This window comes from Miniopterus natalensis, chromosome 9 (assembly GCF_054644295.1).
Source record: "Miniopterus natalensis isolate mMinNat1 chromosome 9, mMinNat1.hap1, whole genome shotgun sequence".
NCBI classification, from domain to species: Eukaryota; Metazoa; Chordata; class Mammalia; order Chiroptera; family Miniopteridae; genus Miniopterus; species Miniopterus natalensis.
The window spans coordinates 19,192,781-19,219,472 of NC_142089.1; the positions used below are offsets into that span (position 1 = coordinate 19,192,781).

Consider the following 26,692-nt stretch of genomic DNA (forward strand, 5'->3'; position numbering starts at 1 on the left):
TACTGGAAAAGGCAAGCTTTTCAAAATCACGATGGTTCCCTTAATTCAGCCAGCCCATATTTGTTGAAGCATGTATCATGACAGCCCGTGCAATGGGCTGTGTTAGACAATTCCCCATTCCTGGTCCACTTTTCCAGTGGGAAGCCTTGCAGCTCAGTGGAGGAGAGCGTGCCTGGGGATGCGGTGTGCAAATGAAAGCCAGGCTGGTGGGGGGGGGGGCTTCTGTGTGCTATGCTGTCTCATGCTTGTGTCTCCATCATTTTAGAAACATCTGCTTGCCTGAAAACAGCCTACATACTTTGCCCTCAAACTTCAAACTCTTTTTTTTAATCTCAACTCTTCACAGCAATAGCCTGAAGACAGGGAAATCATCAAATGGGAGTTTCTTTTCTTTTTTACAGGCCCAAGGGATGCAAAGGCTGAAAAGATCCCTTCAGGTTAATTCAGAAATGTTACGACTTCATATTTTCATTTTCAATTAAGTAATTGCTACATTGCCATAGCAACACTTGCTGCCTTATTTTAGATTAGAAACATTAACACACATTCTTTATTACCTTTTTTATAATCTAGAGTGAGACCTTTCACTATGTATAACACAAAACTGGAAAGCCAAAACATGGATGAAATATATGTATGTATGCATAAACAAACAAACAAACCAATCAAACAAACAACCACAGAGTCTAAAGACAAGCTCTAAACTTGGGGGAGAAATTTACCACACTGTTACAGATAAAGAACCAATGTCTTTCATATGCAAAAAGTTCTTACAAATCAATAAGAAAAAATTGAACAATGCCAAAAAATGAGCAAAGTACATGAACAGTTTGAAAGAAAAGGGATACATATGACTCAGAAACATGAGAAGGTGCTTAATTTCATTTATAATTAAAGAAATGCAATAATGAGATATCTTTCTGAGACATATCAGATTGGTAAATTTTTTAAAAGTTGTTGGAAAGGTGCAGAGCAGAGGTTCCTGAACTAGCACATCAGCATCAACTGGGAATTTGTTAGAAATGTTCATTCTCAATCCCATCCCAGACCTACTCCACCTCAGATCTACTGAATCAGGAACTCTTGGGTCCAGAAATATGTACTTTAATAAGCCCTGCAGGCGATTCTCAAGCATTCTGACATGTAGAGAAACCAAGAACTCTCAAATACTTTTGGTAGTGCTTAATTTGATGTCATTTGGCACTTTTATCAGCATGAATGCATACCCCAACACAATAAGTCCATAAATCCTTTCTATAGACTAGTTCATTCCTGTTGAAATCACTCACACACACCACACCACACCCACAACTGTGGTATTGTTTGTGGTAACCAAACTAGAAAGAGCCTAGATAATAAAGGATTGGTTGCATTGTTTATGGTAATTTATGGAATCCTATCTGATCATTAAGAAGAATGAGATGACTCTATAGATGCCTACCCAGAAAGATGTATAAGAATTTTGTTAAGAGAAAAGGGCATGTTACAGAGTAGTATATTTAATGTATCTAGAATGATGCCATTTGTGTGATATGTAAATAATTTGTTATATTTCTGCTTTCTTATGTGTTCAAATTTTCTGGAGCAATTCAGTAGAAACTATCAATAAGAGGGACCGAGGATCTGCAGAGGGGAAGTCTTTTACTACCAAATGCCCTGTATACTATTGAATTTTTGCTCTGAGTATATATTACTTTTATAGTAGTTGAAAATTAGTTATAACTAATTAACTTACAAGAAAGAGCAAGAGCAAGCATGAGGGGGAAGCAGGGCTGGGAGGAGAGGAAAATTAGATTATTTGGGTAACCACATTCTGAGACTATTCAGGCCCTAGTTGAGAACCTGAGAGCCCTCAGGCACCCAAGTCGATAAAGAACAACTAAAATCTGTTTCACTGAATGGTGGCTTTTATAATAAATTACTTGGTTAACAAAGAAAAAAAATTCACATCTATTAATCAAGGCCAGGGCCTCTGAGTCACCTGACGTCCCTTCCTGCTGGCCCATTCCACCCGGCGGCGTGTGCTGTGGACTGAGCGCCATCGAATTACACTTGGTTTCCAGTGGAGTACAAACAGGGGGTGCCCGTTACAAATTACATGTGAGTGTAAACACCAGTCTAGACATAGCTCATATTTGCATGTCAGAGTCAATAAAGGCTATGTTTGCACATTAAAATAGACACAGTCTGTTTTCACAGAGGTACGGGAACACGGTCTGTGGTGGCGTTCTAGGGCCGATCCACCAGGCATTTTCACTAAGAAGGGCCCGGGAACTGATAAGAGAATTATGCAGACGAGCGAGGGCTCCTAGCCCCAGGCAGTCCTTCTAAAGTCTGAATAGCAACTATAGTTTACCCTCCCGTTCAGCCTTTGTCTCCAGTTTGGACCAACCAGCCCCCAAATGGGTTTGCCTGGACAGTAAATTCAAAAACCCTGATCCATCCATTATTCAATCTTCTTTCCATCCACCCATCCTTGGGCTCTTTTTCCATTCGTCTATCGAAACACTCATAGATCTACCCATTCCAGGAATCTACTCATTGTCCATTCCCTCAAACCTTTCATGCAGATAGGACACTTCATCTGCATAGCCCATCAAGCCAATCCTCCCATCTGTCCACTCATCCCTCCATTCCTCTCTCCTTTGTTCAGCCATTCTGTTCATCCATCCTCTATTCCGTCTGTCCTTCCATTTCACCAGCTCATCGATCAACCCATATTTTTCTGTCCTAGCCATTCATGCATTCACCCATACACCCCACATAAAAGCCCACTCATCTGAACACCCGTCCCAAACACCCATCAACACCACCCAGCTATCCATCCCATCTACCCACACATCCTTCTATCACCCACTAGGTACCTGCCCTATTCATCTGTCCGACCACCTATCCATCAATTTAGTTTCTGATGGAACACTTTCACCTTCCTCTTATTAACTATTAAGTTTATTTCCATTTCCCCCTCTATTATAAATAATGCTGTGCATCTTTTATAAATAATGGTTGACTGCAGCTCTGATTATTTCTTCTGGGTAAATTCTTTGAAGTGGAACACTGAGTCCAAATACATGAATGTTTTTAATGTTGATAATGTATTGCCAAGATGCTTTCCAGAAAGTTTGGAACAATTTACACTCCTCCAGGCATTTATGAAAATGCCCATCACACTGTACCCTTGTCAGCACTTAACACTTTTTTCTGGAACAATTTTTACATTTCTTTTTACCACACACATTCACATATAATTTTGTATGAATACATAAGTATGATCTTATTATGCAAATTGGGCATTTAGTGCAATTTTACTTTTTATTTCACTTGGCTTACCCTCCCTCACTCCCCATTCTCACCTGTCCACAATGCCCACTAGACAACACACACCCCTAGGTAACCCACATTAACAATCTCATTTGCATCTTTCCATATATTTATTCTTACTCATTAAACCACATACAAGCATAAACTTACACACTCCCATAAATATACATTTACATATATAGCCGGGGTTTGACATTGTTTATCTTTTTATAAATTGGATCATATTATACACACTTCTCGCATCTTGTTTTTCTCACTCAATAATAATGACATTTCAATTAAATGAAGTAATGTCTACAGAGTACTTAGCGTAGCGACTGGAGCGCTGAGTATGTGTTATTTATTATTGTTGTTGTTATAAATTAAAAAAGAACTGGCATTCCTCCTAACACTGAGATGTCACAGCCAAGGCGCCGCCCTCCATCTTCCCGGTCTTGTTTTGGAAGGAACAGGATAGGGCAAGGTCGCTACCATTGTTCCTGTCACTTCCATCTTCTCTGAGTCATTTTTCATATTAACTGAGAACCTACTATTTGCCAGGGACCGTCGGTGGTCCAGAGATATAATATGATAAGCAGATCCACACAGTCCCTGCCCTCCTGAAGCTTCCAGTCTGTGAGGGAGAGCAATAATGATAAATTAATGACTCTCATAGATGTATAATTATCACCTAAGATAAGCTATCCGAGGGCAAGCAACACAATTTTAGAATGATCTAGACTGGGGGTCCAGGAGGAAGAAGTGAACCTTGAGCCAAGATGTGACAGATGAGCCACGAATAATAAAGTGAAAGGAGGCAGGGCACTCCAGATGGAGGGATCAGCCTGTGCAAAGGCCCAGAGGCAGGAGGGAGCACGGCCCTTTAGGGACCTAAAGGCAGAAGTGGCCCCTCGTCTGAGTGCCAGTAAATGTCTGGAGAATACCTGTGACCCCACCAAGAGCTTAAAAAGCAAGCTTTCTCCCAAAGCTCCTGATCCCACCAAATTCAGCAGGCCTTGTTGCCTTGGCAACCATGACCCAGAACCAGGCCAGGCCTAAGTAAGTGCCTCATGTACATCATCTCACTGCATGCTTATAAAGATTCTGTGAATGAGGGATTACTGTCCTCGTTTCAGAGGTGGGAACGGAGGCCAAAAGAGATTATTAAGTCTCTTACGCAGGCTAGTACCCGGCAGGACCAGGATTTAAGCCTGTCTCTCTGCAGCTCCATGATGTACTTCCGAGAACGCCCAACACTGTTCTCCAAGGTCCTGAGCAATGATTTAACAGCCACCTCAAACCGTGACTTATGCTTTTCGCCTGCAGGGCTGGGATGTGAACCCAGCTGGGCTGGCTCCAGAGTCCAGGCTCGAAATCACTCCACAAGGATCAGCCACACTCTTTCCCTCCTAGACCACTGCTGCTCCCCAAGCTTGATCCCACCACCCCAGCCACAGCACAAGGTGCCCTCCCACCACGCAGAACCTCTCTGCTCCTGTCAACACAGGCCCTTCGAGTTCTGGGGTCACTTCCCCTCCTTTCTTTCCCTGAAAATTGCCTGTTCCACCTAAACATCTGACCTCACATGTCACCTCCCCCAACAATGACCTCCACCCATCCATACACTAGAGGTGTTTGCTCTATCTGCTGGGTTTCCAAAAGTCTTGGTTCCATCTCTCAATTCATTCATTCATTCAATACCCAATAAATAGTCACGAGCTCCTACTATGTGTAAGACACTATTCTAAAAGTTGGTGCTATTAAGACCAGAGAACAAAGAGGACAACCTCCTTCATCTCATGGAAATTATCTGAGGAGACAGATAGTAAAGGGGGGAAAATACACCTATAATATGCTAGGTGGTCAAAAGAACTATGAAGAACCCTAACGCAGAGTAAGTGAAGGAGGGTGTAACTGAATAAGGGAGTTGGAGAGGCCTCACCGAGAAGGCAACATCTCAGCAAGAGTAAGGGATGGACTGAGCCTTGTGGCTCTCCATCCAGAGGACTGGGGATATTAAACCCAAGACCTATTTGAAAGCAGAGCTGGGCAGGGTGTCTGAGAAACAGCAGGGGAGCCCCTGGCCGGAGCAGAACGAGTGGAGCAAGTCTTAGGGGAGATGAGTTTAGGAGGAACCCAGGGGCAAGAGCATGGAAAGGACCGTGACTTATTTCTGAATGCAATGGCAGCCACTGGAGGACTCGGGCAGGGAATGAACGATCTGACACTGTGTTCAAAGCTCTCCAGCCCTGGGTTGGCAAGAGGCAAGAATGGAAGGAAGGAAGCCTTAGGTGGGCCTCTGCCACAGTGCAGGCAAAGGAGATGCTGCCTCGGATCCCAGCAGCATGATGGAGGTTGTGGGAGGGTTGGATCCTGGATGTATTTTGAAGGTAGAACCAATGGGGTTTGCTCATGAGCTGATGTGGTGGGAGAGGAGAGGAGAAGTGGCAGCATGGGAGATGACTGTCAGGCTTCTGGGCAGCGCCCTGCACTGTGTGTTTCCTTCCACACACGCATCCCCCACAGGAGTGGGAGCTCCTCAAGGCAACGTGCACAGAGCCAGGGTGTTTGCCGAGTGCCTGAGTCATGAGGTGTCCCTGAGCAGCTTCCCTGAGCCTTCCTTTTGCTGCCGTGGCCTTCGAGGAAAAGACAGGTCATCCTGTAGCAGCTGCCCCCGCAGTCTCCAAAGAGATTCTTATCCTTCCACATCTGGTACGTACATCTACGAAACAACAGATCTGAACAATCAGACCAGACAGAGAATCTGTTCCTGGAGCCGAGGCCCACAAGTGGCTCCTCTCTGCCCCCTCAATCTTTTCCCAGACAGATACCCAGCCCTCGGGAGGTGAGAGTCCTGAAGTTCAGTGGCAAGGGCCTTACAAGCTCATGGAAATCTGGCCTTTGCAAGGCCCTGGTGAGCCTGCCACTGACTCTGTTCAAAGCAGGCAGGATGGGTGTCCCCCTTATACAGATGAGAAGCCGAGGCCTGGACAGTGGCAGGAACGTGTGCAGGGAGTAAAGATGCAAGATGAGAATGGCCCCTTCTCTCCCTTTTCTTGTGTAAAATTGTAGAAGAAAATTGTGCTCAGCAGCATGAGCTTTGGGGTCGTGCAGCCATAGGTTCTAACTATGATCCAACATTTACTGTGTGTGACCTTGAGCCACAGGTTAACTTCACTGAGCTCAGTGTGCCCACCTGCAAGACGGGGGTAATAACAGCATCTATCTTACAGACCTGTCATAAGGCTTATATTAGATGATCTTTATAAAATGCTTAAAACAGCAGCTCATCCCTGGAACTCCATCCATAAAGATAACACCATTGCTGCTGTTATTGTAGAAACGGTTGGTGATCAGCGCCAGTGCCGGACTCTGTCTAGAGACCCTGGGTTGTGTGCTGGGCAGAAACAGCTGTAGAAACACCATCAAGACACCCTGAATATGTGTTGATATGTGGTAGCAACAGTCCTAGCTCCATTCTTTACCTGCTTTGTGATCCTTGGCCAAGTCATTTCATTTCTCCAAATCTCAGTTTCTGTGTCTCTAAAATGTGAATAACTATACTACCAACCTCAGCGTGACCCTGGAAGATGATAATACATATTATGCATCCAGCACAGTGTCTGGGTACAGCAATGTGCTCAGTGGAGTCAGAATCAGAACTGGACAGACATCCCGAACAGACAACGCACGTTCACCCCAGAGAAGCAGCCTCTGGGGCCACTAAGAAGCCACAGTTTACTCTTCTTTCTTTCCCAGACTAACATCCACTGGACCCTTGGCAATACCCTCAAGTATCTAGGTACTGACCCCTGACAGCCCCTGACTGGATTCCTGCCCTTCCCCCATGCCTATAACCCCCACCCCAATCCTATGCTAAACTCTAGAGTGATACTTATCACAGTGCACTTAAATTACCTGTTTAATTATCTGTTCACCACAGGGCGATACATTAGCAAGAATGAAAGCTTAGGGGGAGGGGAAGGTGGGGGACAGACAGATGTCCTACATGTCAACAACTCCGTATCCCAGAGCCCCACACGGTGCCCAGCACAAAGTGGGAGTCAATGCAACTTGGTTAAATGGATGCATGGATGGCGGATGCATAGGAGGAAGGAGAGAAGAAAGGGAAGGAGGGAGGGAGGGAGGGAGGGAGGGAGGGAGGGAGGGAGGGAGGGAGGGAGGAGTTTGGGCATTGCTCCTGCTCCTTCCTAGAAAGCTAGTAATTCTCTCTGCCATCCCCTGCCTGCTCCTCTTGCCTTGGATCTATTATTCCACTCAATTTTGGTCCTTCATCTGCAAAGCAAATGGATGGTGCCTGGCCTCAGTCTGACATCAGTTTCTACTAAGGAGTTAACCAAGGAAGAATCAGATGACTCCAGAACAGATGCACTTTAAACAGCGGTCCCATTTTCCAATAATTCCCCTGGATGAAGCACAGTCTCCATTCACTCTTCCAGGGGACAATGAAGGGAAAAGAAAAGGGAACAATTTATTTTCTTATTTAATCATGTCGCAGGGATAAGCGAGTCAGGTGATCAGCGTCTTAGTCAATATCTCCTCTCCATCTGGGCGAGGGCTCGGAGCTCCTCCGAGGTGGTCTGGCACCTATAGCTGCACCCAAGGTGGGGGGGTGCTGTGACCATTCCTCCTGGGTGGGTGAGAGGGGCCTGCCTGGGCCCCTCTCAGCTGCAGGTGATGCTGACCTGGCCAGGCCTGGATCCACTGTGGCTGGGTCGGAGAACACACACACACACACACACACACACACACACACACCCCACTCCTGTCTCCACAGAGGGGGGAGAGTTCCCACTCCATGCTCTGGAGGGCAAAGTGCCTCAGACGCACATATCTTCTGACCCCTCACTGTCCCCCCTGCTGGAGGGTGGGGGTAGTGACTTGTCTAAGTAGTTTGGGGAAGAGAACCTGGCATGCTCAGCATGGTCCCACCTGCCTCTCGCCTCCCTGAACTTGTCTGGCAGGCTTGGCCCCTGTTTGGCGGCCCAAGGCTGTCACCTTGTGCCCATCAATGGGTGGGTCTCTGCCATTCAAAAGTGATTCTGGCCTCATATCCAAGGCCACATTCTCCAATCAGCATTATCGGTAAGGAAGCTGACATTTTGATCTCTCCACTTGACACCTCCTGTGTTTTTCACTCAGTTGGTTTCAAAACCGAGAGCGGAAGGTGTAGAGGTGGGATTGGAAAAGATCAGAGGTCCCTGCATGGGATTCCCAGACCCCTGCAGGTCTTCAAAGGCATTCATGAGAGTGTTGAGCCATTTTCGATATTTCAAAGAGCCTAACAGAAAATGCATTTATCCACCATTGAAATGCACCGGCCAAATAAATGCCAGCGTCTGCTTCGGGCTGGAACTTTTCCCAGTTGGTGAGGTCACACTGCCCTTTTTCCATTCTGATTGGAGGGACCCAGCCGCCACCCTCCGGGGACCCCACAGGCTTGACAATGAAGGGATGTTGGGTTCCCCAGCCCCTCTGCTTACTGCATGAAAAGCTTTAGCCCCTTGGCAGGGCTGTGTGTTACTTTGAAAGGGGAGACTGCAATGAGGTGCATTGGGGGGAATGAATGGGGTAGTCTCGACCTCTGATGAAAGGATTAAGAATGAGTTCCCAAGAAAATGCCTTTTCCCAGGGCCAAAGAACAGAACTGCCCAAGCTGGGAAAGGGGAGCATCTCTGGGCCTCAACTCAGATAATATACAACGGAGAAAGGAAGGCCGAGGCCACAGGAGGGTGGGAAGGGGGGCTGGCGTTCTGGAACAGGAGAGCAAAAGGTGGAAGGGAGGGCCCACATGGCTGCTCCTGCCTGTGGATGTGGCTTTGTTCTCCTCAGTCTGAGGGCAGGTCTGAGGAAGCTGGGGACTCCAGGGGACTTGTCCCTGCCCCCTGGCAGAGTCTCCCTGGAACTGTTGTGGGGTGGGTGGAATTTGGGGTGAGAGCCAATCAGTGTCAACAGACCTGGAAACAACTGGCAGTTACATATGCGTTTTAGGGATAAAAATGGGGAAAAGCATCAATGCCCTTTTTAATCAATGCAATCTGGTGGGAACAGTGCCTAAGTTTCTTGGGAGGAACTTAGTAAACGGGAACACGTCCCCAGTCATAACAAAGATGGGCTGTGTTGAGGGTGGGAGAGACATTCGGAGCCTTGATACCCCTCCATCACCCCGCCCCCCCATGGCAGTCTCAGCGCCCAAAGGAAGGGGACCAACTGTCCTTCTGGCGAGGAAGGCTTTCCTGCCACTTGGCCCCTCCTCCTCACCCTTCCTTGGGCATGCTTCACCAGGGACAGGGGCCCTGAACTGAAAGGCAAAGCACGTCCACCAGACACCCCCTGTTCTACCTACAAATGGGGGTGAGAGCAAGCCTGTCATTCTCCTGGCCGGCGCTGGTTGGGAACGGGGACACTGAGTGTGCTCTGTAGCCCCTGTCCCAGCCCCAATTCTGCAGATGCTCCTGAGTGCTCAGTTCCCAAGATGGACACTCACAGCGGGAGGTGGAAGCCACCATGGCACTCAGGCCTGAGCCATGCTCCCCAACACATGGACCCAAAGGCCCAGCTGTTAACAAATGAACCGGTACTTTCCCTTCTTTCAACTGGAGTTCCTTGCCCTTTATAGCCCATCAGTGGGAGCCCCAGGAGAGACAAGGTGTCAGGGGCAGGTGTTGGTGGCACATCGGCTTAAACTCCATCAAAGGCTCACTCTTATCCAGGAGTTTCAGTCTTCGCCATTTCAAGGGGCCAGCTTCTCAGTGACCTCACTGCCCCTCCCCTTCCGTCCCAGTGTCTCTCTTACCCAAGCGGGCACCACCAGCGGGAGGAAGGCAAGGATGGGTGTGGGAGGCTGGGCGCTGGGTGCCCTGCAAGTGAGACTCAGGTCTCCAAGAGGGTGAGGCCGCAGCAGCAAGAGCGAGGATGGGGGAGGCTCAGAGCTAGTTGGGAGGTAGAATCCACTAAATGGGGTCAGGGAAAGGGAGGGAGAGGGCGTGGAATTCAAGGAGGCCCCCCAGGTCTCCGGTTTAGGAAGATGCATGGCTAGGGAAGCAATTCGCGCAGGTGGGACACAAAACCCTTTGGGATGGTAAGGTTGCTGAGGGTGAAACGTGATACAGGCGACAATATCACAGTTCGTGACACGCTGCACGCGGGACCAAGGACTGGGGCGATGCTGTGTGGATCTGGAATTCAGGGACGAGGTCTTCACTGGAGACGTAAATGTGGAGCATGGGGATTATCAGCATTTGGAGAGTGGTGTGAAAGCCACAGGAAGGAATGAAATGTAGAATAAACAGAGAGGAGGGAGTGATGAGCAGAGTGAGATGCTGAACGGGGGCAAGGACAGGCAGGTCAAGAGGCAGGCTGTGGCCAGACTGTGAAAGGACTAGAAGCCAAGGGAGATGCTTGGATTTGGGCAATGGGAAGTCATGTGGTGCCCTGGGCTGGAGCACTTCCCCTGGAGTGGGGAGGGTGGAAGCAGGATGACAGGCGCTGAGAAATGAGTTGGCAGACACCCTCCCAGGAAGCACGGCTGGGAAGGGAAGGAGACAGACAAGGTGACAGCCAAAAGGGGGTGCGGAGTCAAGGAAGAAGTGTTGTTTAGCGTGTTGTAGAGATGGAAACAAAGTGCTTTCAGGCTCATGGGAAGGAAGTGGAGAGGAGGGAAAGATTAGAGAAATGAGGAGCAGGGACAGCAGTTACAGTAGTGACCTTCCTAGGTGTGCTTCCCCACCCAAATTCAGCAGCAAGCTTCATGCCATTGTTTCCTTTCATGTCGATTTTTCTGTGATGTAAGAAACAAGGTTGTTCAGGAGAGTAAGTGGGTGAGGCAGCCCCACAGATAAGAATGGTCCCAAGATGGATGGAGCCTGTGATTCCCATGGCACAGAGCAGGATGTATCAGGGAGGGATCCCAGTGGGAGAGGCCAACAAAGTCTCAAGAGGAAAACCAGGAGCAGTGTTGGGTCAGATTAACTTCCAGGCTCAAAATCTGAGGCCTGGGGACATTGGGTGGGTCCAGATACACACAAATCTACCCTTTACCACCTTACCTGACCTTAATCTCTCCAGGCTGATCAGCTCGTTTTTACTAAGGTGTTAATGGCTGACACTTGTCAAAAGATTTCATTTTAACAATGGCTTTCAACTCAAAAGATTTCAGCAACAACAGACTCTTTATGAAACACAGGCTGACACAGAGCAGCTCTCTCATTGCTCTCCATCAAAAATTTCCACTGTACCCTTGCCCCAGCCTCTCAGCAATGCCTTCATCTTGGGAAATCTGCCATAACCTGGCGCACAACAGAAGACAGAAAGGAAAACCTCACTGTGTCTTTGCAGTTCCAGAAAGCTTCCAGGGTGCTTGCTCCAGGCACTGTCCTATGTGCTGGGGAAACAGAGGCAATAAAAGAACCCAAACCTCTTGTCAGTGGGGCGTGGACCTATGGGGACAAACGGGCAGGAGAGATGCATGCTCAGAGCCAGGCCATCTGCAAACATGGACTTTTACAGGCACAACTGTGAGGTCAGGCTTTTGCCTAATTTTACTAATGTGGCAACTGAGGCCCGGAATGAACGACAGCCAGGATTTGCCCCGGTTGGCCTTACTCTAAAGTTTGTGCTCAGAACGTGTGTCCCACAGTGCTTGGCAGACTCTCTTGGGCACAGGAATCACCTGCTGTTTTGTTCAAATGCAGATTCTGATTCCACAGGTGGGCTGTGGAGCCTAAGAAGCTGCTTTTCTAACAGGCTTCCTCACAAGGCCTTGAACCACAAGTTGGAAACCAAGGCCTAGTGTTTCCCAAACTCATCTGATCACGAAATCTTTTCTCCAGGGCACTCATTTAATAGTCCCTGCCTCACTTCCTAAAAGTCAAGAACTGTTTGGTTGAATGAATGAATGCATGCACTCCTGAGCCTCCCAGTGTCTCTGTACTTCCTGGTATCCCTATTTGCACACTGGCCCTTTGCCTCAGTTTCCCTGTTTCTTACAGGGACTGTATACTCTCTGAATGCCCCTCCACTGTAGGCTGGGTCCTGCTCCAGCCCAGAACAAAGTGCAAGAGGAACATGGACCCCTGGACCCCTCCTCAGAATTCTCCCCAGCTGGCCCTGAGCCTGCTTGCCCGCTGTCCTAAAATGCCTCCTGCCTCTCACCAACAGGCCCCAGGAAAATGGCATTTCAGTGCTTCGTGTCTGTTCTTCAGCGAGTATTAAATCTAGAATAATGGGAATTAGGATGAGGAGGAAGTGGAGGATAAGACTCCCCTGAGTGCCGTCACCTAACAAATCAGGGGCTGGTAGAAGGACCCGGTGATTCAGGAGCTCCGAGCTGTCAGGCCAGTCCTCACCAGCAGGCCTTTTGTGAAGTGTGTGAAGCAGTTCAGGAATATTAATGCAGGCCTGTGGGGCTGCTGTGGTCCCCAGTCCCCTCCGGGGGCTTCCTAATCTCATCAGCACACATCTGGTTACCACTAAGGTGCTGCAGCCTCTGGGAACAGGTCCTGGCTCCCCCAGGGCTGGGCTGAAAATAGAGGGGGTAGGAAAGGAGGAAGCAGGGGGACAGGGCTACAGATGGCAGCAGGTAGTGGAGCCTCTGATCCAAAGCCACCCTGGCCCCGAGGCCCATCCTCTGCTCATTCTTGGGTGTAGTCAAGACCAGGGTCTCCAGAAGGTGTGCAAAGGAGTATGGATGGCTGAAGGCCTGTCTCCTGTGAGCTCCAGTTTCAGACCAGGGGAGCACTATACCTAAGAGTTTCCAGACACCCTTAATACGCACCACCATCATCATCATCACCATCATCACAGGAACTTGTTAAAGAGGCAGACTGCACACCCCACTCCTAGATACTCTGGTGCAGAAGATGAGAGGAGGGCCTGGAATCTACAATGTAACTGGGAAACTTGAGTGCCATGGTTAAGTCCGTGGGCCCCGGAATCAGACTAGCTTTAAATCCCCCTCCCGAGTTGTGTGGTCTTGGGCGAGTAACTAAATCTCCTTAAATGTCACTTCCCTCAACTGCAAAATGACTGACATTTTAGGAGTGCTCTATGGTTTAAGGAGAGGATGTGCCACTCTCAGCATGGGTTTTGAGTGTTCCCTAAAAGAACTGCTTCCAGCTTCCATGACAACAACAATGGTGCTGATGCAGGGGGAATGCAAACTTGGCATCCCGCAAACACGGCATCTGCCTGCAGCCCGTGTCCAGGCTGCTCCCTGTCTGGGACCTCCTGCCCCCAAATGTCCTCCTCCGGGGCACCCGCTGGAACCTCTGGGTGAGGTCTGCCCTGCTACCCTAACCCCTCCTCAATTCAGTTCCCTGGGCCCTTGGAGCTGATAACTAACTGTCCTGGGGGGAAGACACTTGGTTTTAAATGGTATTTGTATCCATGACCCCGGCTCAGGGCCACTGCACTAGGTAACTCAGTGGATGTTCAAATGACCCAGCCCACTGCTCCTAAGCAGGTGGGAACAGCCAAAGGTCTTAAAAATCCTCCATGTTGATGGAGCCTGGCTGAAGGAAAGGCCAGGGAGAGGGAGGGTCCTGGGCAAGGTGGTGGGGTGAAGGCAACAAAGTCAAAGGTCAGGAGGAGGTCCAAACTGATGGTGGGGTTGGGGGTAAAGAAGGGGAAGGATCCTGGGGTTCAGGGAGGTAACAGGACCGGGGATGGGGGGGAGAGAATGAAGGTGGTTGGAAGGGGAGAGGAGACGGAACGAGAAAGGCAGAATCACCAAAATATTGAGGGGCACGTGTGTCTCGGTCAAGGTGGAACATGGGGCCCTGCCAGACCGATGGTATGTGGAAAAGGCCTGCTGAGTCATCCCAAGCAGGTAACGTCCCATTTTTATTTTCTTTCTTGATGCATGCTTTGGGATGTTCTCATGAGGCGGGATTCACAGAGCTGTGATTAATGGCCCACAATTTATGGGGCGAGTTTCACGGACTTTTGACAGTTTATCAGATGTCTGCCCTCCCTGGGTAGGCGGGGAGAGGGTGGAGGAAACACAGAAGGAAAAGGATTCCCTGGTGCCCTCCTCGCTGACCTCTCCCAGTGGGGCCCCGAGCACCCACACCCGCCTTCCCCTGCAGTGCCCTCTGCCCCATGGCCACCTGCTCCCTTCAGAGGCCTGCACCTTAACCAAGCCAATCAGGCCACGCCCTGCTCACACCCCTCCAGGCTCCGCACTGCCCTTGTCCAGTTAGCAGGCCTTCTCTTCACCCTGGACTTCCCCCAGACCTTGAACATGACTTGCTTCCACTCAGCCGAGAGCCCGTGCCATAGGTTTCCACGGTTGGCATCTTCCCCCACTGCTTCTCTTTGCCTGCTCTCTGCTACCCATCCTGCAAGTCTCAGCTTAAACCTCCCTGCTCTGGGAGCCTTCCCTGACCCCTTGAGTCTGAATAGTTACCCCTCTTTATTTTTAATTGTGGAAACATTATATAACACAAAAGTTATCATGTTAACCATCCCCAAAGTGTCCAGTTCAGTGGCATTAAGCACATTCACATTGCTGTTACCATCACCACCATCCATCCACAGAACTCTTTATCTTGCAAAACTAAAACCCTGTCCCCATTAAATAACAACTCTCCATTGCCCCCTCCCCCAGCCCCTAGCAACCACCTTTCTACTTTCTGTCTCTATGGATTTGACTACTCTCAGTGCCTCACATAAGTGGAATCATATAGTATTTGTCCTTCTGGACTGGCTCATTTCACTTATCATAATGTGTTCAAGGTTCATCCACGTCACAGCATGTAGAATATCCTTCCTTTTCAAGGTAGAATAATATTTCACTGTATGTATCTGCTATATTTTGTTTATCCATCTTCCGCTGATAGACACTTGGTTTGCTTCCACCTTTTAGATATGGTGAATGATGCCACTATAAAGATCTGTGCAGTTGCCTCTCTTATATACCCTTATCTATGAGACATGTCTAAGTCCCCAGTGCATCTGAGAGCTCAGCCACTGCACAGGCTCTCAATTAATGCCTGCTGTAGGGCGGAGTAACCCCTCACATTCTCCAAATGTGGCACCCATCAAGTAATTGATTTGTACTTTAACTGGCACCTTCAGGAGACACAGATCCTTCAGCCAAAAGAGAGATCTCCTGTAGGAAATGGGGGCCCAGAATGGACAGGAAGGTTCTGGGACTACACAAAGCCCTCCATACAGAGAGGGGAGAGCCAGCCTTGCAGGAAGTGAACCCACGTGGGCCTGAGAACCTGCCTTGCCCCCTAGCTTATCAGCACCCCACATGTCCCAGCTTCTGTTTTCCACAAAACATTGATGGATCTGACTACATTTAGAAGGAAGCATTTCTGTCCAAAGAAAGACACCATAAACAAAATAGGTGGAAGAGTAAAAGAGGGTCTTTGTAACCTCTAAAAGTGGCAAAAGGCAAGATCTGGAGTACAAAGGGAAAAATTCTGCAAATCAACCAAAAATTTTTCTAAATTAAGACAAAAAGTCCAATTTAAAAACAGGCAAAGACTATCAATAGGCAATTTACAAAAAAGAGAAGCTCAAACAGCTAACAAGCATATAAGAGATATTCAAACTTACTAGTAATCAGAGAAATGTCAATGAAAACGATGAGAAGGCACTTAAACTCATCAGAAGGGCAACAACCAGAAAGGTGGATAACACTGGGTGTTGGCGATGACACGGGGGGACAGAAACTCTCGTGCATTCTCTGTGGAAATGCACCCTGGCACAGCTGTTTTAGGAAGCATGATGGCAGAACACAGAAAGTGAACACAAGGACCCCAATCCTCCTTTGTACAGCCCAGAGTTATTCTCACAGAGTCCTGAGAGAGCATGGACAAGAATGTTGTTCAGAACCTCATGAGCGGCCAGGAGTTTCAGAAAAGCCAGCCGTCTATCCCCAGGGGAATCGATCCGTGGCATGTGATGGATGCCCACAGCAGTTAGAAACCATGGACGGGACTCACGCAGGGAGCAGGGCTCTATCTTTACAGTGCTGAGTGAAGACAGTAAGAAACGTATTGTTCACTGACATTTATGTAAAGTGAAAGTACATATGCACACAAACAACCCTACATATTTTATAAGAATCCATGCATATTTAAAGGCATATCAAATATATCAGAGTGGGTACTGAGGGAGAGGACAATGCCTTAGGACTGGGATAAAGGGAGGAAAATGTTTAAATAAAATAAGAGAGGAGTATGGCATAGATGATCATAAAGTGTCATGGGCTGAGGGCAGGATTTATTCATCCTTGAGGCAGTGGCTGTTTTCATGCTAGAAATGTTATGCACCTGGGCCCAAAACAAACAAACGAAAAACAAGCTGAAAAGAAAAAAAGACTCAACAGTGTCATCCACGTTACTATCCTCGTAACACTGTCCTTTTTCCAGTTTTCCTGGAGCAAAAGGTTGCGAGATGAGAGGCTCAAATACAGGGAATTTTCATCCTGCTAGAGTTTAAAGGCCTCAGTGCAGGTCTTGCCCCCCAGATGGATGTGTTAGTGAAGGTGAAGCCTGAAAGGTCACCTCTCCCAGGCTGAACTCACAGTGGCGCTGCCCAGGGTGCACAAGCGAGGAGGAGGCTGTGGCAGGTGTCTGACGGGCTCTGGATGGGAATTGCTTGTATCTTCCCTTTCAAGTTCTCAGAGGCAGCCACACGTTGGAGGGTAAGAATGGATCAGGGCCAGGAAGCTCAGCACGTTTACCCTCTTTCGCCCACCACCCCTGCGCCCTGAAGGCCAGGGAGGCTCACTGCTGGGTAGTGAGTTTCACATCCCTGGAAAACCAAGCCAGCCTGGATCTCCCATTGGATGAGGCTTAGGCTACGGACCTATCCTACTATCTCGGGGGCATTTTTGTTTTACTAATTAAAGAGCTTCCAAGTCCAGCATCACATAGACATGATGAGTATCACTGTCCCCATTTTACAGGTGAGAAAATGGAGGCCCAGGAAGATGAAATAATTCTCCTATGGTCACATAAGTTGTAGAGGCACCACCAAGTCTGGAAGACTAGTTCCCTGACTCTTGGGGCCATATTTCAAGATGCATCTCCAAAATATTAGAACTTCTTCCTCCCAGCTGTGGATCTGCTGCATTGTCGCCCTTCAGGGGCTGCACAGATGACAAGGGCCGGGGCTACACAGGTCCCTGGGAGGAGGGGATCCATCCTTGAGGTGGCTGTTTTCATGCTAGAAACATTTTAACATGAGTTGAAAATAAATCATTAAACTTTCACCTCCTTCTCATCACCAACTAATGTGCAGTCGCCCACATGTCATCACCAAGCCTCACCTAACCGCTGCGCCTTTCTGCACCCTTGACCCCCCAGCCCTGAAATGGCGATGGAGGAGGCAATGAGGGTCAGTAGGCAGCAAGCGAGACTCGGGCTGGGGTGGAGCAGAGTCAGGCCGCCAGCACGTAGACAGGCGTCCTGGGGCCGGAGTCGGCTCTACCACACATGCTCATCTCAGAAAGGCCATCAATCATCCACACAAAACGCCTGCGCATTCTGATAATGCACTTGTTTCTCAAATGGTCTAAATTTCAAAGTCCCTGCTTTCTCCCTTTAAAGTTACAACGGTCACACTCGCTTATTTTCATTCAATAAATACATGTAGCGACTTTATAATGGAACTTATTCTATTTCCTGTTGGAAAAACCTAGAAGATGGACACATAATTTTTGGAGGTATCTGGATTATAATTGCACTTAATTGAGTATAAATTAGATGTGGCAGAGAGGAAGGCTATTTGTGCAGCAATATGAGCCCTGATTTTCTGCTCTAGATCACATGGGAGACGCTCAAAGAAATTTCTAAGAGTCATCTTGGAGCTCTCGGTAATTTAACTATACATACATTATTTTTAGCATCATAAGAGTTCCTTATAATGATGATTTTCAAGGATAGGACTGACATCCTCTTAGAGATCAATTTAGTTGAAAATTTTCCAACAATACAGAAACAAATAGGTAGAACATGAAAGGCAGCTTCCAGTGGAGAGATACCTCAAAAGAGGAGGGTTAGAGGTGGGCCCCTACACCTCCCAAGACTTTGCTTTCTGTGGGTACAGCATCCCACTAGCACTGGGGTGGGCACAGTGCCCTTCTCTGCTGTTCGTTTGACATGGGCTGCACTGGGGCACCTGGCATGTGCCTGGCATATTTCTCTGATAGAGTTTGTGGTGGTGGCCAACAGGACTCCCAATTTCTCCCTGAAGAATGACCTCTTATAGCAGGAGAAAGGTGCCTCCAGCATTTTAGGATCCATGCCAGTGTGGAGGCAAGGGCTGATGGGGACTTTCTATCTGCTGAAAATTTCACAGTTCAGGCAGATAAGAAACCGAGATCTGGGGAGGAAGATGAAGATGCTACAATAATGGGAAGCAAGTTGTTTATTTATAGTGCCCTCCCTCATTTCCCACTTCCTCAAAGTGCCCATTCAGTTTTCTATATAACCCCACCACGTCTCCCAGTATCCCATCCCAATTCACCCAACTCAAGTCATCCCAACACATCCCGACTCACCCACATCTCCCACGACACATTCACCTCTAGTCTGCCATATCCTGACTGTCCCATTCCACCTCACCCTAACTCCACCTACCCCATCCTATCCCAGTCAATCCCCTGAATACTCTATAGCCCACCCTCTCAATCCCACCCCAAACCATCATATTATACTCAACCCTGTTCCACCACCCATCTCAACCCATCCCAATTCATTCTATTTATCCCACCCCAACACATCCTAATCCACTCTTGACCCTACCCTACTCAATCCTTCCTACTTAATCTGAGTCCGACTCAAATTATTCTCTTTCTCCAATCCCACCCCATCATATTCCATTACATTCCCTCCCCTCTCATCTTCTTCTTGGCCAAAGTTCTCATTTGTGATTTACACAGGAGGCTGGCCATACTTCATATTACATGAAGCTACATGAGAAAGCCAAAGGATCTCACTCTCCCCCAAAGGTCTAAGTGCTAAGTGTGTACTGGGGTAGGAGAGGAGGAAAAAAAAGACAGAATATCCTCTTTAAAGGGGGGTATGAAAAGATAATCCAGGGAGTTGAGCTCTCAAGAGTCCAGAAAGAAAACAGATGTGATTTCCCTTTGTTTCCCTTAAGATACAAGAGCCAGGAAAAATCTCTAAGAACTGCATGATCATTTTCAAGTTGAGAAACTCCTAATGCATGGCCCACCCTTTGCTTTCTGTGGGTCTAAAGGAGAGCTGAGTTCTATTCAAAGCCAGTGAAGCCTGAGATAGTGTCTCCGTGAGGCAGAGGACTGAAATAATCCTCCATCTGCAGGTTCACCCAGATGTTCCCGTTACGCAGAAAATCTCTGCAAGCAGAAAGGGGGTAGTTTAGAAGCCATATCCCACTCAAGGAGTGAAACCCAAAGAGGGCAGTGTCAGTGGCATTCTCCAAGCACTAGGAGGAGATACAGGGTCCTCACCCTTGACCACTCTAGGAAGAGAAGTGGTAACATGGGCTGATGGGTTGGGTTAGTTGGCCAGGATCTAAGGCTCTGCTTTCAGTGAAAGGAGCAAAGAGAAAAGACTCTTGCTGATGCATATAGTGGCACCTTAGAGTGGCACAGTGTTAGAACTGTTTCTCTTGTGACTCTAAGAGGCTGGTGCAGAAAGCAACTAGACAGTAGTAGCAATAGAAGTAGTAGTAGAAGGAGCCACTAACACCTACTGATGCTCACAATGGGTCTAGCGCTCTGACAAATGCTTTCCGTGAATTAAGAGGATGGGCCCTAGAGTGAGGTAGCCCCAAGGATCAATCCTGCCTCCTTTACCTATCTGCTGTACAACCTTAGCCAAATCGCTTAACTTTGAGTCTCGGTCTCTTCAAACACGATATTACAGTGGTTGGATTGCTGCGCAAACTGAATAGAAATGTCTATAAAACATTAGCCAGCTATTATTAGTAGGATGCAGAAGGGCCTGGACTACCTTCCACTTGGGGATGTCCCTTCACCTCTCCAAGCTCCTCTGAACTGCTTGCTTTGGGAATGTCCCACAGGGCACTCTGAGGCTAGTCCTCTCAACAGGTGCTCATTGAGAGTTTTCCTTGTGCTGTGATCTGGGCTACACAGCCCTGCCTGAGTTCACAGACCTTTAGGGAATAAACACGGCTGTCGTCTCATTCAACAAGACATTCCAATGGGTCCTGATGATTTTACAATATGGGAAACTTGGCGAGTTGAGAGAGCTCACAACAGAGTTCAGGCTAGATGGGTGTTTGGGACTAGAAGCAAACCAAGGATGACTTTGCAGTCACTGCCCAAGAGTATAGTGGAGATGGGTGGACCATGGCTGCTTGAGGAGCTGGAAGGTTGGGATTTAGACCTCAAGTGTTGAAAGTAGCACAGCAAAACTGGGGGGAGGGGGCAGTGAGAAAAGCAGGGCAGGGGCTGGGAGCCTAGGCAGAAGGATTCCAGGGGTATCGCGCCAGCTGGGTCCCCTTAGAAGTCAGACAGCAGTGTGGTTATGAGTAAAGGATTTGGAGTCAGGCAGACTGGGTTCAAACCCTGGCTTGACCATTGACTTGTTGTGTGGATATTGTTGAGTGGATAAGCTCTCTGTCCTCTTTGAACCTACTTCTTCATGTAATAAAATGAGGAAGATAATATTGCCAGCCTCATCCGGTTGCTGTGAGATCTGAGATACATGCAAGTGCTTGGGATGATGCCAATACCTGGTAAGGACTCAGTGAACGGCAGCTATTAGTGTCACTTCTCTGGGTACCCAGACTGCTTTCTGAGCATGGTGGGTGTGGGAGGACACAGTAAGAGCACACAGACTTCCCAGGTGGGTCCTTTGTCCTTAGTATTCCTGTTTCAGTCCCCCCTTCCACTTAAAGGACACCTGTGATGAGGTAGGTATGTGCTAGGCCTGTTGCATCTCTGATTTCTAATCCATCCCACAACACAGGAATGCCTTGTCCCTTGTGCAGGTGGGGAACCTGGGCCTTGGGGAGGTCTGAAGATCAGCTAGTTCTCCAACAAGGAACATCAGGCTCTGCTGAGCAATCAGATTTCTCTAATCCGCTGGAGTAACGGTGATGATGAAACAGAGGCAGGTCAGACACATGAGTCGAGGTGGTGCTGCCGAAGCTATCTGCAGGACTCTCCTGAACAACCCAAACCCTGCAGTGTCCAAGACGGCCCCCACCCCCCTCGCAATCTGGTTCTCCAGTCCCCTTGCCACATGTTTCTAACCTCACCTCCAACAAAGCCACACACTCACCAGCCCAAGATACGGTCAACACTGTCTGCTGTCGTCAGCTTATTTTTTAAAACCATAAACCCACAGCTCGATTGCAAATGGAATTTCAAATCCATACATCGGTGCCTAAATGCCTTTCCTATTTTGGGTAGGGGTATATGCCAAGGGCTTGTTGTTGTAATGGTTCTAGATTATAAGGAGCTATCTTACCAATCTGTGACATTTAGTTCTGGGGGAGAGGGGGGAACAACAGGGGACCAGGTGTCATTGTTATCTCTGGTTTCCTTGACCTCTAACACTATTTATCTTTATTGGTTCCTAAAAAATGATGCAAAAATATTTAAAAAGCATCCACTGATTTAACAACCATCTATCAGACACCAATTTTATGCCAGGTTCTGAGCTGGGTGCGGGGATATAAGAGAACTAAAGCATTGTCCCTGCGTTCAGGAAGTTCAGAGTTCAGAGTGAGGCAAATAGATACAATTCCATTGGCACTGTAATCAAACACTGGGTATGGTCAGTGCTCCAGTCTGCAAGAGGCCTCTGAAAACAAACACTTAGGGAACAAAGTAGGGAGAATATTTTAAAAACATAATTTGGTATTTGAATTTTTTAAAGCAGTGAAGTGGTTAGCATGGGAAAAATCAAATCTTTGTTGGAATTCCTTACACTTACAGTTTAATATTACTTCTATTTTGGATTACGTATTAAGGAGATGGGAGGCATTTCAGCCTTTTCAATGCTCACAGCCTCTGAATCCAGAGAAAAGTAGTGATGTTTGAGAACAATTAAGGGTTTGAAACTTACAGAACTTGACGACCATCTCCTAAGGAAGGAGGTGAGGATGATACCAGGTTTCGGGGCTGTGTATCTGGGAGTCTGCGGGTATCATCAGCCTACATAGGGAATACTGGAGGCTCAGGAGAGGAGCTAATGAGTTTGCTTTGGAAAGGGAACATCTAGATGAAAACGTCCAAAAGTCAGCCAGATATATGGGCTGTCTAGACCCAGAGTTTCCGTGCGCGACAAAGCCAATAGACATATATCAGGAGAAGCATCTTGGCAGGAGATCTGTCTGAGAGCTTCACTGTGTGGTCGTGGAAGGGGTGGACCTGGATGAGCTCACCCAGGGAGTGGTGAAAGAAAATGAGGAAAAGCACAAGAGTGGAACACTGCAGGAAGCCATACTTATAGGAAAATAAGTGCTACTATAGAGACTGGGGAGGAACAGCCAAGAGGTAAGGGCAAAAATCAGCAAAGCAGTGTCCAAGCAGCCCAAGGAAGTGAAGTTTTTAAAAGGAATAACCCAAAGCATTCAAAGTCACAGATAGATAAAGACAAAGATAGATGAAGGGAGGGAGGGGAAAAAAAGAAAAGCGAAAAGAAAAGCCAGCCACTGAAAGAAATATTTGGCAATTAAGACGGTCATCGGTGATCTTTCCTAGAGAGTTCCAGTTCTGGGGACAGAAGGCAGGCTGCAGGGAGTGAGTGGCAGCAGAGAAAGAGAGCTGAAGACCCCTTTGAAGAAAGCTGACATATAAAAGAGAGAGATGGGATGATAGCTAAAAGGTGCACAGGGCCAAGAAGTTTGGTGAGCTTATTTTATGCTAAAGATTAAAGCTGTTCATAGGCCAAGAGGAAACATAAGGAGGAAGAGTGAGTGATTGATAGTAGGGAGAGGAGGTCACTGATGGGAGGTCTGCAAGGAGGCTGGGGGCGGGGGGGGGAGGCCAGGCAGGCACAGATGGCAGGTGGAGTGAGGGTCCCAGGTAAGGTGGGCTAGGAGGCTCTCCCTGTCAAACCCTTATATTCATTTTATCCAGTCATCACTGGGCTAAGAAGGGGGATGCTTCAGTCCTGAGAGTCTCTTAAAGTCAACAATGTGAAGAGAACACAAAATGAATGTGCTTTCCCTCTAATGTGCCAAATCCTGCAATCATCTGTCACCAAGTCCATTTCCAAATCTTTGTTGCTTGCAAGGCCAAACAGCACATCTAAATGCGGGAAAGGTTTAAAAAGAAACGCATTGGAAGCACTGGAAGCCAGAGGAGGGCTGCCAGAAAGGAAGCAGCCCTCCCCCAAACCATTCACCAACACCGCCCCAACTTCTCTACTGACCAAAGAGCTGCTGGCAGATGGATCTCTCCAGGCAGGATTCCATCAGCGCCCAGCAGTGTGCAAGCTCCCGTGAGTGGGCCTTTTTCTTTCCCCAGGGGCATGGTCTACCCTGGGGGGCTGGGACAAATCTAGCCAGAAAAATAGTTGGACCACATAAGGGGCAACCTCAGGCCGCCTAAGCCTGAGCAGAGCCACACCTGGACAAAGGGCTGAAAGGCCTGACAGCCAGTAGCAGCGGTCTCCTCACCGCCCGTGGGGCAAGTCTGGGTGACCGGCGCGTCGTTGTGAACAGCACAGCCATCCAGTGGGTGTGGGTGTACGCGAGGCTCAGCTCCTAGGCGCGCGCACCGCGGGCGCCCCTCTCTGGGTGTGAGCGGCTATGACTCCTAGGAGAACCCGAAAAAGTCCGGTCAAGTAGGGATGTGGCTGGCAACGGAGCCCTCCCCAACCCGCAACCCTAACATTTCCGGCTAAGGGGCTGGCGACGCGGTGTGCGGGGACCCACTCACAAAATACGGAGCTCAGAGTGGGTCGGAGAGCTTGCCGGGGAAGGGGCGCACTTTCCAAGAAGGGATCACTGGGGTGCTGGGGCGGCGAAGGCGAAGCCTTTAGAGGTTCAATCGGTGGTTCAAAACAAAACAAAACCAAAAAATCCAGCACTGCTCCAGGCCGGCGGTGCCCTGAGTCCAGGCAGGCCCGGGCAGCAGGTGTTAAGGGTGTCAGCCTCCGAGCTAAATGAAAATGCGGCCCCAGGCATCGCCCACTGGCCCCGGGCACACGGGACTTTCTAGGCTGTGGCTAGAGCTGAGCCTCAGAGGGGCGCAGGGGATAAAATGGGAAGGCACCAGTGGGGGCCAGTAGTCCCCACTTGGGGACTGGGTTCTCTCGAAGGGCCGCGTGCCTTTCCCGATCCACAAGCTGCAGCCAGACACCCGCGAAGTTCCGGGACTCGCGGCACCCGCCAGGTCGGCCCCCCTCCCGGACTCGGTGGCCGGGAGCAGGTCCCGCCGCCCGTGCCGCCGCTGCCGCAGCCCCGGCGCTCGGCTGCAGCAGGGCGCGGGAAAGGGCACTTTGGCGCGGAGTGGAAACCGATGGGAATGTGGCGGCTCGGAGCCGGGCGGCGACACTCCCTCCCCAGCCCCCAGGCACAACCCCCACCCTCTCCTCCGCGTCGCTCGGCACCCCCAGCCCCCACATGAGTTCTCCAGCAAAGCGTGCTTGGGACCCCCGCCCTGGGCCCGCGCCCACCAAACCCCCCTCCAAGCCCAGAGCGCTCAGGGAGGAGGACTCTTGGGGAAGGGGATGGCGGCCGCAGTCTCCGCGCGGCTACGGCGGGGGGCGGGCTCGGTCGGGAGCAAATGGGCGGGGGCAGGGCAGATCCTGCAGGCCCCGGGACCCGGGTGCCGACCAGATGAGGAGGTGGGGGGAGGGCTCCAGGAAAGTTTATCTGGGAAAAGCCTGGCATCTTGGGGGCATGGAGGCTGGAGAAACTGAAGCCACGGGCCGGGAGCCCCGCAACCCCGGGAAGGGATGTCAGCCTCCCAGGCCCGCACACCGGCCGGATCCGGCCAAGTTGCGGCTGGGTTGGGGGTAGCTGTGGGGGTGAGGGTGGAGGTGAGGACACTGTTCGGGGAGGAGGCTGGGGCTGAGCCGAGGGTGGGCGACTGGGAGGGTGGAAGGTTAAGAGGGAGGGCGGGGAGAGAGACGGGGACCCGGTCGGGGCTCGGGTGGGGCGCGCGGCGGCCGCCGGCTCCCCGGCGCAGCCGGACTTACCCGCGGCGGCCGAGGAGCTGAGCAGCCCCCAGCTCAGCAGCAGCAGCAGCGGCGGCGTCGGCGGCGGCGGCGGGCGGCCCCAGCGGCTCCCCACGCCCGGCATGAGCGCCGAAATCCCGGCTTCGCCGCGAGCCCTCCCCGCGGGGCAGCCGCAGCGCCCCTGCTTCCGTCCCCGCGAGCGCGGCATGGCTCGGCCGGCAGCGCCGAGGGAGAGGCTCCGCTCGCCGCTGAGGAGAAAGGAGGTCAGGACAGCTCCGGAGCTTTTTTTCTGTTGGGAAAAAATCCCGGTACGCGGGAGCCCTGAGCTTCTGCGGCTGGAATGAACCAAGTGTCCGCCCGGCCGGGGAGAGGCGCGCTGCGCTCTCGGAAATGACTCCCTCCAATCCCGCTTCGCGGGGTTCGCGCTGGGGGGCGGGGGGGTGAATTATCCCCGGATTAATCACTCCCGAGCCGCTTCTCCGCCGCTCCAAACGCTGGGGGTGGAGGCACAGCAAAAAATATATATATATATATATATTGGGGGGTGGGTGTTCCTCTTCAGCGCCACCTCCACCTACAGATAAACCACAAATCACATTTTAAGGGTTGTTTATTCCTTGTTTGTTTTGCAATTGACCAGTTTCTTTTAAGTTCAGTTCTCTGGTTTTCATGTGTGAGATTACCCGTTAATATAACCCCCATACATTCGCGCGCGCACAGTGATACAGACACACGCACTCACACACAGGCGGCGCGCGCGCACACATACACACACGCCTGTTCCACGTTTGGAAATTGGAATACTGTCTGGGGAAAGGTAACCAAAGAAGGACGCGCATCCCCAAGTCACGCCTTTGACAAGCTGATCTTGGGTGGCGTCTTTGAACTTGCAGCCTAGGGCTGGGGGCGATGTTTAGGAGCCCGGTTCGCAGCAGCCTCCGACCCCATCCCGGAAGATGGGGGTGTGTGCGTCGACTCACAGGTTAAGAACTGGAGGGCGGGTGGGGTGGAGGACCCGTTCGTTTGGCTCCGAAGGGCCCTACCCCTACCCTAAGACAAAACCTCAGGATGGAGAGGGTGGAGAGAGGAGTGCATGCGTGCGCCTGGGCAGGGGGCGGGGGGTGTTAGGTTATGGAAGGATGGTACAAGAGTTACTTGTACAATTTATCCTCAGAATTAAATAACCAGACCTTGCTGCTTCTCACCCTCCCAGCCTGGGCCCCAAATCAGGCGAGTTTCTCCCAATGGCGTGAGCTGCTCTCCAC

At 49.8% G+C, this 26,692-nt stretch overlaps 1 protein-coding gene across 2 annotated transcripts in view; it reads right to left on the reverse strand.

Annotated features, from left to right (window-relative positions):
• CSMD2 (CUB and Sushi multiple domains 2) overlaps positions 1-25,635 on the reverse strand; it is a 483,560-nt gene extending 457,925 nt beyond the window's left edge. For both annotated transcript variants that reach the window (XM_087820831.1, XM_087820830.1), the window contains exon 1: positions 25,449-25,635. In XM_087820831.1, coding sequence (XP_087676957.1) covers positions 25,449-25,635 — 187 coding nt within the window. The remainder of the gene's footprint in view (positions 1-25,448) is intronic.
• Positions 25,636-26,692: the final 1,057 nt, after the last annotated feature.